The 15,555-nt window shown below is 35.2% G+C and overlaps 3 protein-coding genes and 2 long non-coding RNA genes across 5 annotated transcripts in view; 3 read left to right on the top strand and 2 right to left on the bottom strand.

Moving 5' to 3' along the window:
- The window catches only part of LOC143471273 (uncharacterized), a 66,548-nt gene that overhangs the window by 33,557 nt on the left and 17,436 nt on the right, over nucleotides 1-15,555 (top strand). The window lies entirely within an intron of this gene.
- Nucleotides 1,525-12,842, top strand: LOC143471257 (serine/threonine-protein kinase/endoribonuclease IRE1-like). Its single transcript, XM_076969672.1, has 14 exons — nucleotides 1,525-1,775; nucleotides 4,176-4,329; nucleotides 4,457-4,507; nucleotides 5,612-5,711; nucleotides 6,142-6,338; nucleotides 6,659-6,806; nucleotides 7,413-7,588; nucleotides 7,696-7,887; nucleotides 8,129-8,307; nucleotides 8,423-8,463; nucleotides 10,480-10,554; nucleotides 10,857-11,119; nucleotides 11,780-11,968; nucleotides 12,046-12,842. Exons 1-14 carry the CDS (start codon nucleotides 1,687-1,689, stop codon nucleotides 12,106-12,108), a joined length of 1,917 nt encoding a protein of 638 aa, XP_076825787.1. The 5' UTR covers nucleotides 1,525-1,686; the 3' UTR covers nucleotides 12,109-12,842.
- LOC143471277 (uncharacterized) lies at nucleotides 4,837-7,502 on the bottom strand. The gene is made up of 4 exons (XR_013119523.1): nucleotides 7,385-7,502; nucleotides 6,694-6,818; nucleotides 5,600-6,371; nucleotides 4,837-5,522 (listed from the first exon to the last, which is right to left on the bottom strand). It is a non-coding gene; the product is annotated as an uncharacterized LOC143471277 (long non-coding RNA).
- Nucleotides 13,209-14,261, bottom strand: LOC143471278 (uncharacterized). Its single transcript, XR_013119524.1, has 3 exons — nucleotides 14,155-14,261; nucleotides 13,866-13,973; nucleotides 13,209-13,634 (listed from the first exon to the last, which is right to left on the bottom strand). It is a non-coding gene; the product is annotated as an uncharacterized LOC143471278 (long non-coding RNA).
- Nucleotides 13,605-15,234, top strand: LOC143471270 (uncharacterized). The gene is made up of 3 exons (XM_076969694.1): nucleotides 13,605-14,410; nucleotides 14,497-14,609; nucleotides 14,726-15,234. The coding sequence occupies exons 1-3, from the start codon at nucleotides 14,179-14,181 to the stop codon at nucleotides 15,137-15,139; spliced, it is 759 nt and encodes a 252-aa protein (XP_076825809.1). The 5' UTR covers nucleotides 13,605-14,178; the 3' UTR covers nucleotides 15,140-15,234.

Raw genomic sequence — 15,555 nt, 5'->3', positions numbered from 1 at the left:
CAGTTGCCCAAATGTCATACATTTAGTTAAATGTTGGGTGCCCAGGCTGAATTCTGGGTGCTATGACATTTGGGCATTCATTAAAATTGCTTGCTGGTAGTGCACTTTAGGTGTGAAATTTTGCAATTAATTATTTGAATAAAACTTCTATGCACTCAATTTTTGATTGATAGGTTCCGAGACATAGGTCGTCTTTGGCGTACTCATTATGTACCTTCGGAATACACGTCACACAGAATGCACCCTGACCTTCAAATTTTAAAGATTGTGGTTGCTGCCACCAAATGTCAGCTTAAGGGGAAGAAACAATCTTTCAAAAAATGAGAGATTCACCGGACTTACAATGTCAGGTGCCAACCTTTTAAACCATAATACTTATTTGAATGTTGGACCCAAGTTGACAATAGCTGCCGCCTTTTTTTTTATAAAGTTTCATACTAAGTTTTCGGCAAAACAATATTATGTCCATTGATTTACAACTTAAATTTATAATTTTACATCGCTGCGTAAAGAGTAAACTAAGTTTCATTCTGCACTTTTGACCTGGATTACTGCCGTATCTTACTGTTTGATTTTGTTGTATTATCTGTTTTATATTTTGTCATTTATACTTTGCCACAAGTTGTACGTAGCAAAATTATGATGCAAACCAGAACAGAATCAATCGTGGAGTGAATGGACTTTCTAACTTTTGTTCTTCTTAGACTTAAAAGAATCTGAGTTGGTTTCTTTGCTTTGTCTGCATGAATCCTACGTCTATGATTGTTCATCCCTGAAACTGCTCTTGTTTTATTTGTCAAAATATTATGGCATGAAAGGCATATGGTCCATCTTGAAATGCAAACTCATTCGAAAAACCATGGGGTTAGAAATGTTGCAAATATTTTAGGCAGTGCAACTTTACACAGCATTAATCAGCAAACCTTCAGCAGTCAATGCAGCCTAAAATTGTTCAAAACATGCAGTGAAGTGAAACTTGATATGAAGCACTATGGCAATGGTCTGCCATTATTTTCACTCTTTGTCGTTCAGAACTAATGTTTTATGACTTCAAGGTAAATATTGACCCATGGTTGCGTTGTTCATTTATAACATTTGTTTTACGACTTGTGCAAAATGTTCACAGCAGCGATGGCAGATTGAATTATAATGTATGAGATAGGTTGGTATTGAGAGATCTATGAAATAATTAAGAGTTGAAATAGTTGTTGATTTAGTGCGGGCAGACCTTCATCATCTTGTATAACAAGCCTATGTGTTAGGTGTGTCTGTTGGTCTTATTTTCTTACCATTCTGGGCGATAGTCAATTTAAGTGAGGATTTCACGAGCGCTTACTTGCTGAGTTTGATACTTGAGGACGTAGGGTTTAAGTCTTTGCATGCTAGCTGGACTCAACATTTGAATTATGCTTTTGGTTGACTATTAGGTGCATGTTTGCTCAATAAACAAAAGAAGATAAAATCTGTGGTTAATGCTGTAAACTTCAAATAATTGTTTATGCTTCAACTAAATGAAAGTTTATTTAGAGTTAGGGACAGATTAATTGTATTTGAAAATTTATGGATTAACGTCACATGATATGTTTTAACCAAAATAATGTAATTTCATTGACATTATATTGTATTTCCGCCATTATATTGGCCAAAGAACTTATCCTGTTCCACAAAATGTTGCCAGTTTAAAAAATGTCCAGCGAGACATTTTCATGTGAAAGGAAATATCCACGAGAACCAAAATCACCATGGAAACATCACTTGTTTTCAAAGATTTATAAGTAAGTCATACTACCTATCTAGGTCGCTTAATGCTAGCAACTTTGTGTTGTTTCAAAGCAAACAAAGAAAACTTATTATTATTAGACTTCTTATCTTTTTGTTGGCATTTTTATCGTAGTAGATGTTTCAGTAACTTCTCCATTTATCTTTATATCTTCTTATTTATCCCTCATGTCTAATTTTTACAGTTTAGTTTGACTAACAAGTTGCGGTCAGAGTCAGATTAAACAATTTATTGTCTTAGAAACCAGGATTAAGACTGGGTGGGGTTAAAATTGAATCAGGGGCTGCTTTGGTAGAATAAGTCGGTATTTCAGTAGTAGGCGAACTAAGTGATTTGATATTGTGTAATACCTACTTAAATTTTAACCAACAATCACTATTCTACATGTAATTAATGGTACCAGAAGTTCTAAAATGCTGTTTTGTGTGAAATTAAACAAAAGAAACGTATTCCTCTCAAAACCTTTATTCCTAAATCAATCTAATCGATTGATCATATACAGCAGTTAGTCGAATGCATATGTTTTTAGTGATATTGTAGAGATGAGCAAAAACAGATTGATTGCTGCGTTTGATTACCAGTTTGTAGAGCAGTAAAACTGACTAACAATATGAGTATTTTAAGAAAGTTTAAAAACTTACCGCCGATACGCACAAACACCGTAGTAAGATTCGGAGGTTTTGCTACACTGCAGAATACAGATAAAATGGTAGGCTACAACCAAACTTTATTTGAACGTATTTTGTCATTTAGAAAGGAATTGCATGCACCGATCGGAAATAAGAAAATAGAAATATGTTTTGAAGTACACCATATGTTATCGAAATGACATATGAGACTATTAACAGCTATAGCTTTTAAACTAATCTAGTTAAAACCCCAAACCTAAGATATCTGTAAAGAATCTCGAATTTTATAGCCAAAATGTTTTTCTTTAGGTGCGAAAAAGTTGTAAATAATTTGAATTTCAATAATGTTTAAAGTTAGGTTAAAAATATGGCATGATTTTCTAGTTTTGAGACAACTTTTGGTTCTGCAGTTATTGTCAAAAACGTATCATAAATTAAGCTTTTTAATGACGAAGATGACCTATAGCGGAGGGAGGATTTTTTATTCATACATGGTGGTTATGCAGTTAATAGCAGAAAAGTGCAAATATATCGCTTAATTATAACAGAGATGGCAACAGTCATATAATAGGTGGCCGAATTTGGGATACACTTTTGGCAATAACTGTTTTTACAGTATTGCGAAATGCATTGGACTAGACCAGGGTTGGGCAAACTTTTTGACTCAGGGGCCAAAAATTTCCCAAAATTTGACAGGCAGACTTATGTAGTATGTACATATGTACATATGTAGTGGACAAAGAGTGTTTACACTAGTTTTATGACCTAATTTTTGAACAGTAATTTACATTTAAAAGCTGTAAAAGCAACAGAACTTGCATGAAAATTGGATTTAATTCCAGCATGAATGAAATTTTTAGGCAACCTTTTTTGCCAAAACAGCAATATTAGGTGTTAGCTTGCTTGTGGCAATTCTCAGAATAGATCTGAGGTTTTTATCAGTTAATTGAGATCTTTGAATAGATTTGTTGATGTTCATCAGGCTGAACGTCTGTTCACAAATATATGTGGAGCCAAACAACATCAAAATAAAAATATTTAGCTGTCCAGTCCGCTTTGAACACTCTGTGCTCATAATTTAGACGAGCTCTTTTTTAGGTTTGAAGATCACACTGAGTTTGCACAATTTTACTAGACGAGCTCTTCTATAAATCAACTTTTTTGAGTTTAGCAACCTTGCTAGGCTAGCGCTTCAGTTTGATCCAAAGGAAACAGATCGTATACGGTAGAAAACTCCCAAACAAAGATTCCACAATGCTTAGCTGGGACGAAACAATAAACCAAGACAGATTGATTGTGTGTGGGGTCAACTGTACACTAGAATGAAGAACTAGAAAGACTAGAAAGTTATTGGCCGCCTGAACTTTCAAAAGGTGCAAGATTGACGAATGTTGATGCAGCGATGGTTGTCGGGTGAGTTTCCTGCAAGAAAAGTTGTCAGTTCGTAATTCTACAGCACTAAGCGACTATCAACAATTTGTTTTTTGTTTCTGACTGGGAGTTAATATCTGAACTGTGGAGTAGATGACCCTCAAACAACGTAAAAGCACTCATTTTATTTGCTTTTTAGATAAGGTCTGCATCAAATGAGCAAATGATGGTAATAAGTGTCATAAAGGCAAACATTATAAAACGTTTTTGTAACATCCCCCAGAGTTAGTGAAAACTTTTCTGCAGTGTAATTGCCTAGTTAATGAGTTGCTATAATCACTAGAAGCAAGTATTCATTCATGCAGGAAATAATTTAAACATACTTTTGATTGCAGATGCCGGAAAAATGATGAAACGCTGATCATCGAGAAGCGTGTTTTAAAGGACCATGTCAAATTTGCTGAAAGCGAAGCACAAGCTTTCAAGAAAATATGCAACAACAGTTTTCATCATCCAAATGTGGTCCTTTACCTTGATGCCATTGAAGATGTATTTAAGAGTTTATATGATTATAAAAATGCTTTGCATTAGGGTTAAATAGTGTGGCTTGTTTCAGTTAATTTTGGTGAAAAAATGTTGCGAACCATACATAAGTTTCTCATACACATTCTTTTAGGAAGAAGCGATTTCACTGTATATGGAAATGTGTGATGGTGATCTTGAGGAGGTATGCTGAGTTTATTGCGTCACGTAGTAGATTTTAGGGGGCATTCAGCCTGTGCATTGGAGTAGGATTGACCTACCTACATATAGAGCTGGCCTTTGCTATTTCGAGGTCCCTGGCCGATTTTATTTTGAGAACAAATCGTGAAATGATACTGTGGTTTGTGCAAATTAAAAGCTAAATTGTTATTCTTGTTTCAGTGCTAAGCAGCGCTTGGCCTAATGCAGTAACATCGCTCGCATTGGTCAAAGACTAGCAGTAGCTTTGCTAGCGTTGGTCAAAGTCGGCCCTAGCTACATATCATCGATAGCGACAAAACGTGTTAAAAGCAACCACACGCTGCCATTAAATAAAGAGATTCGATTTAGATACTTAGTTTTCCTAACTGCTAAAATACAGCAACCACACGCATTAGGAGAATTATGGGCTACCCAAATACAAACATATAATTTTTTCAAAAATGATGATTAAACAGATTACAAAGATTTTATTTTGACAAAATGTTACAACAGGAAGCATGCCAATAATCAAGCTAAATCACTAAACAAATCAAGTGTATCAATTTTTTTCAGAAAATGCTATTCATGACTATACTTTCAATCAAATTTAAGTTACATTGGAGAAATAAGTGGAATTTCTATTCTTTGTTTAAGCCAGTGGTTCTCAAACTGTGGTACGCGAGAGCTTTTTAAGTGGTACCGCGTACCGCTGAACATGATTTTCGATGTGCTGTGAGTAATGTGTTGTCTGGATAGACAAGCTTGTGCAGAAGAAACAGTTGCATCTATCAAATTAAATTGTGTTTTCTTGCTATTCATTGGTGTTATGGTATAGTAATAACGGTAATAACTAATAAAGCCCGGTACATTTGAGTAAAATAAGTCATTCAGGAGCCAGGTGGTACGCAGTGTAGAAAAAAAACGAATGAGTGGTACGCGATCGCACAAAGTTTGAGAAACACTGGTTTAAGTAAATGCACCAAATTTAGTCTTGTAGTTCCAACGTCTCGAACAAATTCCTAAAAATTAAAATGGACCTAAAGTTTATACGGGAAAATAAAATGAATGTCATAATAATATAGATAAAGTTTATTACCTTTTTTTGCAGTGGACAAAGAAGGGTGAACTTAATGCTTGCAATTTAACTGCTTCGGAAATCTGCTTACATATAATTGAGGGAATTTCCTATTTACATGGACAAAATATTAGTAAGTACTTTGTATAACTTGCTTAGAGAGTGTTCATTGCTAGCTTAAAAACAAATTTGTTTGATATCAAACAACACAATTAAGTATTCATGGAATGGACTGGTTAAACTATTCTAAAAAAACATTTTAGGAGCTAAAGCTATTACGAAAATATGACAGTCAACTTTGATATGCTCAGTGAAGATTGCAATACGGCAGACAAATAATTAAGTGTGCAAAATCCTTTTGTACCCACTCGATTTTCCGGTATCCGAGCACACACAACTAAATTTTGCGTGCAGTGTAAACAAACAATACCATTTGGTCTGAAGTTTAATTCTTTTATTTCTTCAAAATCAGTTGAATTCTGCCTCCTTCTTAAAAATTCTTTTGAAATAATTGCTATTTGTTTTGTGTATAAATAAACATAAATAAACTTTTATTTGTTTAGTTCATAGAGACGTGAAGCCAAGCAATTTCTTGATACGTTTGAGTGATAAAAATGCAACAATAAAAGTGACTGATTTTGGTTTGAGCAAAATATTGGCAACTGATGTATCGAGCGCACCCACCACTTCGACCAGCACTGAGGCATTCATGGCTCCTGAGTATCATCGGAGAGAAGATGGAAGTCGTGAAACATCATGGGTACACTAGCTGTAGTAATGCACACTCTAGATTCTAGAATAATAAATCTCCAAATTCTTAAGATTTTAGTTTTATTTTTTATCTCACAAACTTTATCGAATTTAAAATTGGCAGGTAGAATTTTTTCTAACTCTGGGAAACAGTTTTAATATTAAACTGTTTAGTGGCACATTTTGAGAATAATCAAACATTGTATGCCTCAATCATCATGAATTAAACCACTTCCATCAAGTCAGGCCGACCTCTGCAATCTTACTCAAATCATTAATAATTTTTTAAGGTGTCTTTATATTTAACCTTTAAATATCACAATTTTACAGAGAAAGTCTGCCGATATATTTTCACTTGGCATTACCTTGTATTATGTCCTCACAAATGGGCGTCATCCATTTGGTGACAAAACTTCTCACGAAGCCCCCCACAACATTCAACAAAAAGCTTCTCCTGATTTGGATCTTCTTGACTCAGGTGCCTTGTTGCCTAAAAGTTGATACAATTTGTTTTGCTTAATAATGACATTTGTGCACTCGGATAGCAAAGGTAGGCAGTACCACGGTACTATGATACCGTATTACGGTACTGCGGTGCTTTTTCAGAACCGATACCGTCAAAACAGCATCGTCAGTACTTTTTTGTGAAAGTACCGAATCCCTGTACCGAATTACATTTTTCAAGAAAGATAAATAGGTTCTTTTAAAATGATTACTTCAAGATTTTGAGAAGTATGTTTTTTATAACCTCATTTTAATTAACACATAGTGCCAATTCCAGCGCTTTTTGTTCAGTTTTTAATCTAAAAAAATAATAATCTAAATTCAGATAGTAGGATAATTGTTGTGCTCATACCCTCGGGCATGTGTGTTTTCTAGTAACACATACACGCCTCTCTACTATAGTGACTTTCCATGATGCTATCAAGCATCGCTATTATTTTTCTGTTTATAACTCTTTGCCAGATGTTTTAGTTTACATTTTATCTTATTATGTTTGGTTCTTGTAAAATTTCACATAGAATAACTAAATCATATTTTGTCTACAAAACGTACCTTTTTCCTGTTTGAACAATATTTCTAGTGGACGATTTATCCCAAGAGCAAAAGGAACTTGCTAAAGATTTGATAAAGAAGATGTTTGGATATCACCTAGAAAAAAAGGAGGTTGATTTTGACCCAAAAAAGCGACCAACAATACAACTTGTGAAGTTTCATCCACTTTTTTGGACGTCAAAGAAGAAAATTGGATTTTATAAGGTTGGTTTGCATAAAAAAGATGACAGAAATTATTTGATGATTACAATATAATTCAGCTTTGCGTCATTTCTATGTTTGTAATGAAAATTAAATATTTGCATCAACAGGAAGCCAATAGGTGGTTTTACACCCAATCCCGAAAAAATGCTGAAAAATATCAACAAGCTCTTAAACACTTTGAAAATGAATTCGACATAAGTATCAACAATGTGCCATCCTCCTTAAGAAGTGAGAGAAAGTTTCCTATTAAGGAATGTGGAAACGTCCATCAACTTCTTCAAAAAGTGATACGAAATATGGTAAGAAAATATAAAAGCAAGCGCCTGGCAAAAAAATTGGTAAAAATGCGCATCTTATAATTCTTAAATACGCATCATATCAAGGTTTGTTATTTATGAATTAGCGATAAAATTTTTATCTTGTGCTATATTTATTGAAATAAAGACACCATTTCAAACCTAACTTTGTCAATTCTTTATTTAACGAAGTTAAGTTTAAAACACAAACTAAATATTTTTTTAAAGTTGATTTTGTTTCTAGGATGAACATGGTGATGAGAAATTGGCCGAATCTATGAAGCTGCTGGGATTTTTGAATAACGGAAAGAGAGATTATGATAAATTTTTACTCACACTTACAGGACCTTACCCTGGTCTACTTGCTTATCTGTGGTGGTATCTACGTGACGAGGAAATTGAGGGACCATACTATCCAATGAAGTCAGCTTTGCATCATTGCTGTTTGATAGTTTTTACTTTATCATAGATAGTTTATGCCATGTTGCTGATTACTAATTATAATTTCCTTCAACCTTTAAGGTTTGTTTCTTTTCAGAGATTCACCACATACTGGATCAACAAAACAAGGTTCTTTAGGTAAGCAATTTAAACAACGTTTTTATTTTGTGTTACAAATTTTTCTCTAATGACTAAACTATGTCGTTACCACGTACGTATGCTTTTTCATACCAGTAACAACAAGTGGGCTTCTGAGCCATCTCCTAACTAACCTGTGTAAGTTAGTTGTACTAGAGCAGGGGTTCTCAGTTGGGAGTGTACACTCCTGGCGTGCGACAAGACATTTCTAAGATTGCAAACTTCTCCACTAACTTTAACCAATATTTACGTGATTTAAGGGTTGACATGTAATAAGGTGCAGGTTGTGGTTTCTGTATATTTACCATTTGATTTTACTATGATGTATTCACTACCTACAAACTCATTGTCTATACCAGAGACCTCAAACTGGAACAAACTATAACAACGTTGGCAAGTCTCAATTTTAGCTACTGACCAATTTAAGCCGCCGTTTATCGAAGTAGGAAAATATGACTAGTGTAAACAGCTAATGGCGAATGCTAATTTTCAACTTACAAGACATGTCAATTTTGCTAAAGTGTGGAATATAAATTAACCTAAAACTAATACCCTCTAATCCAAACCCTTACTTCTCGTGATTAAATTACTGAGCTTAGCGGCGAATTGAAATAAATGATAAATTTCAACTTAAAATGATATTTTATTTTCTGAACTCTAAATTAATTTAAAACTACTGTGTATACTACGACCCAAATTCTCACCTCTCATGACTAAATCACCTCAAAAATTAGTTTGTGCACAACAAGTAAGTCAAACAGAGACATCCATTATATATTACATTTGCCGGTCACCGTATTATGATTCAGCAACTTCAGTAAACTGCCGCCGTGAAATTGTCACTTTGAATGAAAAAATGTTGCAGCAACCGTTTCAATTCTTTAGATTGTTTCTTATATCCTGGGTAAATGTAATGCAAAGTTAGTAAATTAGGCGTTGTTCAAACAAATTGAAACGATTTAAATGTAAACAATCGAAATGATATACCGGTACCGTGTACGCATAACCTTGTGTACCGGTAACAGCAAGTAGGCTACTGGCCTATAGTCTAATCTAGCTGTACTGGGCTAGGCTAGGCCTACAAAGGCTATTTTTGAAAAAGATTTCAGAAAGCTTGGATGGAATAGGCTAGAAATAGCAAGTTACTAATTAATGTTTGTAATTCCCTTAATCTTAAATCAACACATAGTACCACAAATCAATAATAACACAGAAACAGAAAGCGTTTTATTAGATTTTCTGTCTACGTCTAACGCCAGTCAGCATCCACCAGGTAATGGTTGTCCACGGATAAGGTAAGAATCATACTTTTCTTTGATTTGACCAGTCCAAGTCTTGTGAAAAACAAATTACTCAGTGTTTCTGGTTTAAAGAGGTGTAGACTTAGGTAATTCAACCGGCTGTAAGGCACCAGATCTACAGACATTAGCCTTACTTGCAGTGTTATAATGACTCGAGTCACGTTTTTAAATTACTTGACTTGACTTGACCTGATTTAATACTTGAAATGACTTCACTTGACTCGAGTCTTGGAAAGTAAGTTGGCACAAGTCATTAAATCCTTGTTAATTTATTAACTAACTGAATTACAGACATTTGATTTGGTTGTGAATCATCGGTTAAAGGTATAGCCAATGACATGACTTCATTTGACTTGCATAATATTTTAACTTGACTTGATCCAACTAGTCTAATTTGAATTGATCCAATTTGACTCGACTGGACTTACGTCAACTTCCCAAATGACTTAACTTGACTCGAGTCTTAAAAAAATGACTTGGTTACAGCCTTGCCTACTTGTTTTACCACCAATTTCTAGTGGGATTTTATTTTAAAGAAACTGCACCCGTACCTGATTTTTTCTATTGCAGATAGGCCTAGGTAATTTTTTTACCAAAATGTGTTAAGAAATATGTTTAGGAACAAGTGTAGTTTATATCCTTGTATTTAGTTTCCATATCTTCATGTTCTATAACATGCAATGCTGTGAATCTAAAATGTTTCATTATTTTGCAGAAAATGAAGAGCGCAGAAAAATAACTCGAAAAATAGAAAAGTTTCAACGTGGATGTAATGTATATGGTAATAAAGGTAATGTATTTGGCAAGGGCAGTGTATAAATGTATTTTAGCATGTATGTATTTTAGCAGTGTATAAACTCGGTAATTTATATATGCAAATATATAATGACAAGACTGTGTGATTTTTAAGCCAATATTTTAACCTTATACCGGTTTATTCTGTGTGTTTGGCGCCACAGTAAGGCATAAAATGTGTTTTTGATATTTGCTTGTAACCAACTTGTAGCCTAGCCTACACCAGGTTCAAGTCACAGATAGGCCTACAGTTATTTAAATGTAAAACAAGTGAAAACGAAAGTTATGTTTGTTTAGAACATGAGGCACTGGAATTGCTGTGTGTTTATGAACAAATTCATCAAATCAATGACGAGCAGCTCACCACGAATGCAGCGGAACTCTTCCCTGATTGGCTGAGTTTATCCGATATCAAGTTGACAGAATCACAAATTGACTCGCTCCTGTTTATTCTCACTAAAGTTGAGAAATGCATCAAGTGGCTTCGTCTGGACGAATGCTTTTCTAAACCAGAAGATGTCGGCCGATTATTTGAGGCAATTCAAGCAATGCCAGGAAAGGTTTGTTTATTTATTTTACTTTCTACTTTTTCGTTCGTCTTCAACTTTGTTTACGAACTCGATGTGTCGTAACAATGCGTCTTTGTTTTGCATGTGACGTCATAATAGTTTTTCCCGCTTTTAAGCAAACATGGTTTGCTGAGATTCTGTGCGTTGTTGTTGGTCGGAATATTTTGTTTTAATTTGTTTCAACGGGGCGTAATTTCTCCGCGCAAGTTTTATTGTTTAAATCGCTGATAGATCTGGAATGCGCAGTAAACCTGGCCGCTTAAAATTCGTTCGTTTTATTGAGAAAAATGCAAAATTTGATCGGTTCAGTTTAGGCTAAAATCATCAGCATCTGACTATGAATTGGCCAGAAGCAAATTTCAAATTTTTACAAAAGTAAAAATATTTTTGCGACTTTAATATCAAGTTTTATTTCTGCAACGAATACTCAATTGTGGTTTAAGTTGGTCGCTTAAAATTCCTTCTATTTTCCTCAAAATCCAAGAATTTGTGTTTGTCCAGTAGGCTACTGTAGGCCTAAGCTACCATCAAGCTAGTTAGTTATTAATTAGTTAACACTAACCAGTTAACTTGTATGAGTTAAATATTAGGATATTAGTCTTTGTTATAACACCATGTTGTAGTTTAATTTTACAAACATTTTAACTCTAGATCGGAGTGCTTGATATCAGTGGCAACATAATCCCGAAGATTCCTTCAAAATCCTTCTTCAACAAAATCGAGGATTGGCTGAATATGTGGAGTTGCTTCCCTGATGATGACGCAATAGATGGGAAGCGCGATGCGAACCAATCAGAAATCGCTGAAATTCAACGAGTCCTTGACCAATTGGATGACTCGGTATTATTTATGTCTTGTTATGTTTGTGTGAAGTTGAACATTGCAGAGGAATTTAATCTCAAACTTTTAATTTATAGGAGTTGGAGATTTATCTTGGTTGGTGCGATGGTAAATGGCCGCTACTCCGCTCGCGAAAGTAAAGTGACGTCTCCGTGTGACGTAGTCATCTTCAAGCAAGAAATTGGTTTTACTTCGATAAATACCGTTCTTAAAATCGATTCATTTACACAAAAATTAAGAGCGACCGAACGCGATTATATTTTGTCAATCGCGACCTGGTCGGGAATCGAACTCGGGACTTTTAGACAATGCAGTTCTCGTTTATCCTGATGCGCCACGCGAAGAACTGATAAAATATTGCTTAAAAGTAATTATATTTGTATTAACTTGCATAGTTACGTAACAATTGTATTTGTTTGTCACATGCGATTTAATAATTGATTTTGCAAACACCGCATATGGTTGTGCTATTTTGTTGTGATAATTTCGAGATTTTTTATCATAGAAACTTCTTCATTGGTTTTTCTGGGTAATTAATGTTGTTTTTCTATCACTGTCCTGTCGAACAGTCCTTTATAATTAAAACCACCAGCGTCTAGGGGTCTCATTGGGCAATAACCTTTCTCACGAACCAGATTTTAGGACTCATAGATCTTTTTACGTTTTTAATTTTTCGTTTGTCGTGTTTCTTTGTTTGAATGTGACAACTTTTCGGCTATCAACTTATTATATTATAGGCACCTACCTTTACCTTATTGTATATATATTATATACGTCGTTAAAATAATTGTTGTAAACGTCTTTCACAATCTAAACTAAATTAATTATTGTAAACGTAAAATCGGTGAATGGATTTTATTTTGAGGCGTGGTGAAGAGTTTTTCAAGCGAAAAAACACCCAAATTTGCGCCCTGGTGGTTTATGCAATGTAGGAATTTTAGAGCCAGATTTTAAAAACTTTTTCAAAAAGTAACAAACAAAATGTAAGCCCAACGTTGACGTAGATAAAGGCCTGACGCAAGACCAGCTTTGTTTGTCGAGAAACTAGGCTGATCTTTGTCAAACATGATTAAAATAATCGGGCTACGGTGTTACACAATTGTTCTAGCTTATATGCGGCGTTTTAAAATCGTCAGTCTTAGGCGGCCAGCTGCTGTTCTTATGAATTTGAAAATGTGTTTCATTTCGAGACGATTTCGAAGCGTTTTTATTTTTGAGCCGTAAAAAAGCAATTTTTTGCACTCTGCGCACAGTTTAGAGCCAGTTTGCAAACTCGGGAATTCCAGACCAAGCTTTCAAAACAACCCCGATTATCCTGGCCGCAAGGTTGATAGAGCACAATATAATAACCGGTATAAAATTATTTAGTTTGTATCATTTAAAAATCTTCTGCGGGTACAATATTCTGAAAACCAACAAATTTCAATAAGAATGTCGTCACACGTGAGCGGCAAATAAGGCGATGAAGGATGAGATGCGAATCTTTAAGCGCAAAAGCGCTTTCGTGTATTCGGGTTGGTGCTCCCATATCGCATTTCGTCTTCGGTTTCTTACTTGCGTTTAAGTTTTTTTTGCATGTGAAGTTTACCGCGAATTTCGTCAAATTGTTTCCAATGTGTTTCAAAATACGTATCCAATGGTAGACCATTTGCCAAAAATTGAACACCTAAAAACGTAGGTTATTAAATATGAAGAACATTTCTAAGATTAACTTTAGAATTTATAACTATATATTAACGTGTATCATAAGCGATAGCCACTGCACTCTGCTATAATATAATTTGTAAGCTATGTTGCTTTCACAGAACCACTGAAACACTGTAGCACAAATACAGTATTGTGTTTCATAGGCTATATGCGCGACATAGGCTGTCAAAATCGGCCAGGTTTCTGTAACCTTTAGCTGCAGTCCATTGTTCTGCGGCGTTTAGCGCGTTTTTTTTCATCCTGCACGTTTGCTTTTGGAGCTTTTTTCTCTCCCTCTCGTCGGCCAAAAGTTTTCCACCTGTAATATAATGGAATTATATAAGTTTATATAATTTTAGAGTTTCTTTAGCTGAAATTACTTAAGCTTAATAGAAACTTTTTGGAAGCGGTAAAACAAACGTCGTTATTGGTTGTTTTAAATTATGTTGTTATAGCAATGAGATCGAAATGATAAACTTTTGCAAACGTAGCCTATATACCTCGATTTTTTAATCTTCGAAGACATGAAAGCGTTTGTCCACCACATCACTTGTGATCACGTCGTAGGACCGGAACAAAGCAACCACACTTGCTACTGGCGTAATTGCAAACGTCATTTGAAAGCTTTTAAGGCCAAGTACAAGTTGGTCAACCACATCCGAGTTCACACTAGAGAGAAACCGTTCGCATGCCCCGTCTGCAGTAAGCTATTTGCTCGGAGCGAAAATCTCAAAATCCATATAAGAACTCACACAGGTAAGATAATATTTTAGTCTAAGCGTTATTCTTAGCATTTTCATTAACGAAATACGAGCTTCCAAGTCTGCAATGTTTTATTTCAGGCGAAAAACCGTTTCGATGCAAATATCTTGGGTGTGATCGACGATTTGCCAATAGCTCTGATCGTAAGAAGCACAGCTACATGCACATTGAAGGAAAGTTATATGTTTGCAAGGTAAGCAACATTCCAAGTTTCGCTTTCACATGTTTATACTTTAACATTTTTCTTTGTAAACGAAGTCAGCTAAAATTTTTAATTTTGAAATTTGATCGTTGCGTTTTACTTTAAAGTACAAAGGATGTGATCGCAGCTACACCCACCCCAGTTCGTTACGTAAGCACATACGTATGCACAAAGCAAACGGTGACGTCATGAGCAGCAATTACTCACCAATCATCTCTCCCCGAAGCTCGTCATCAGAAAACACAAGTCACTCAACTGCTGCTGAATCTCCTCACGTCACGTCGATCCTTCAATCGCTCATGTCATCTCCGGAACCGACGCAATTTGGCATCGACTACGAGTCAAATGACTTCAATCAAGGATTTGGATTCAACGAAATGCTCTCTGGCGAAGTGGATTCTTTATGGCCTCTGGATGATGACCTCACACAGCGAGCAGATTTCTTACAGGATTATTCTTCCGGCTGCTCTCAGTCACCCAATCATTCTTCGTCCTCATTTGACCCCATATTTGGTGCTTAATTTTTTGAAATTTGAATTAACTTGGATAGCTCAAACCTGGTGCCTTTTCTACATACCTGTAAATATCACGTGTGTTATTCTAAAATAAAGATCAATTTGACAACCATTTGCTGTCGTTTCTGTGATAGCATTTTTCAGGCGAATAAGTTTTTAAGTTGTTAGAATCTTTTAATAACTTTTCCTTTTTAAGTTGACACAACGTTTTTCAAGTTCTAATCCTTACAAGGTGACTGGATTTGATTCTCACCAATCGACTCACTCGCGTCACTATGCAGAGATGTTCTAAGGCCGTGGGAGTTTTTTCTGCACTCTGAAAACGATTCCGCATGTTAACGCATTCGCACAAGATTAAACTTTTTTCTCACGCTTCATGTTTGTCGGCCTGCTGAGCACTGCAGGGAAATCTAGGCATAGGC

The sequence above is a fragment of the Clavelina lepadiformis genome, chromosome 9, assembly GCF_947623445.1.
Source record: "Clavelina lepadiformis chromosome 9, kaClaLepa1.1, whole genome shotgun sequence".
NCBI lineage: Eukaryota > Metazoa > Chordata > Ascidiacea > Aplousobranchia > Clavelinidae > Clavelina > Clavelina lepadiformis.
The sequence above is the reverse complement of the archived record's forward strand: the minus strand, read 5'-3'. Positions and strand labels throughout refer to the sequence as shown.

Coding starts and splice junctions, on each gene's coding strand:
- LOC143471257 (XM_076969672.1), top strand. CDS start 1,687: ATGTCCAGCGAGACATTTTCATGTGAAAGGAAATATCCACGAGAACCA. Junction 5,712..6,141: donor TTTACATGGACAAAATATTA/GTAAGTACTTTG, acceptor TTATTTGTTTAG/TTCATAGAGACGTGAAGCCA. Junction 7,888..8,128: donor AAAAAGTGATACGAAATATG/GTAAGAAAATAT, acceptor TTTTGTTTCTAG/GATGAACATGGTGATGAGAA.
- LOC143471270 (XM_076969694.1), top strand. CDS start 14,179: ATGAAAGCGTTTGTCCACCACATCACTTGTGATCACGTCGTAGGACCG. Junction 14,411..14,496: donor CCATATAAGAACTCACACAG/GTAAGATAATAT, acceptor GTTTTATTTCAG/GCGAAAAACCGTTTCGATGC. Junction 14,610..14,725: donor GAAAGTTATATGTTTGCAAG/GTAAGCAACATT, acceptor TTTACTTTAAAG/TACAAAGGATGTGATCGCAG.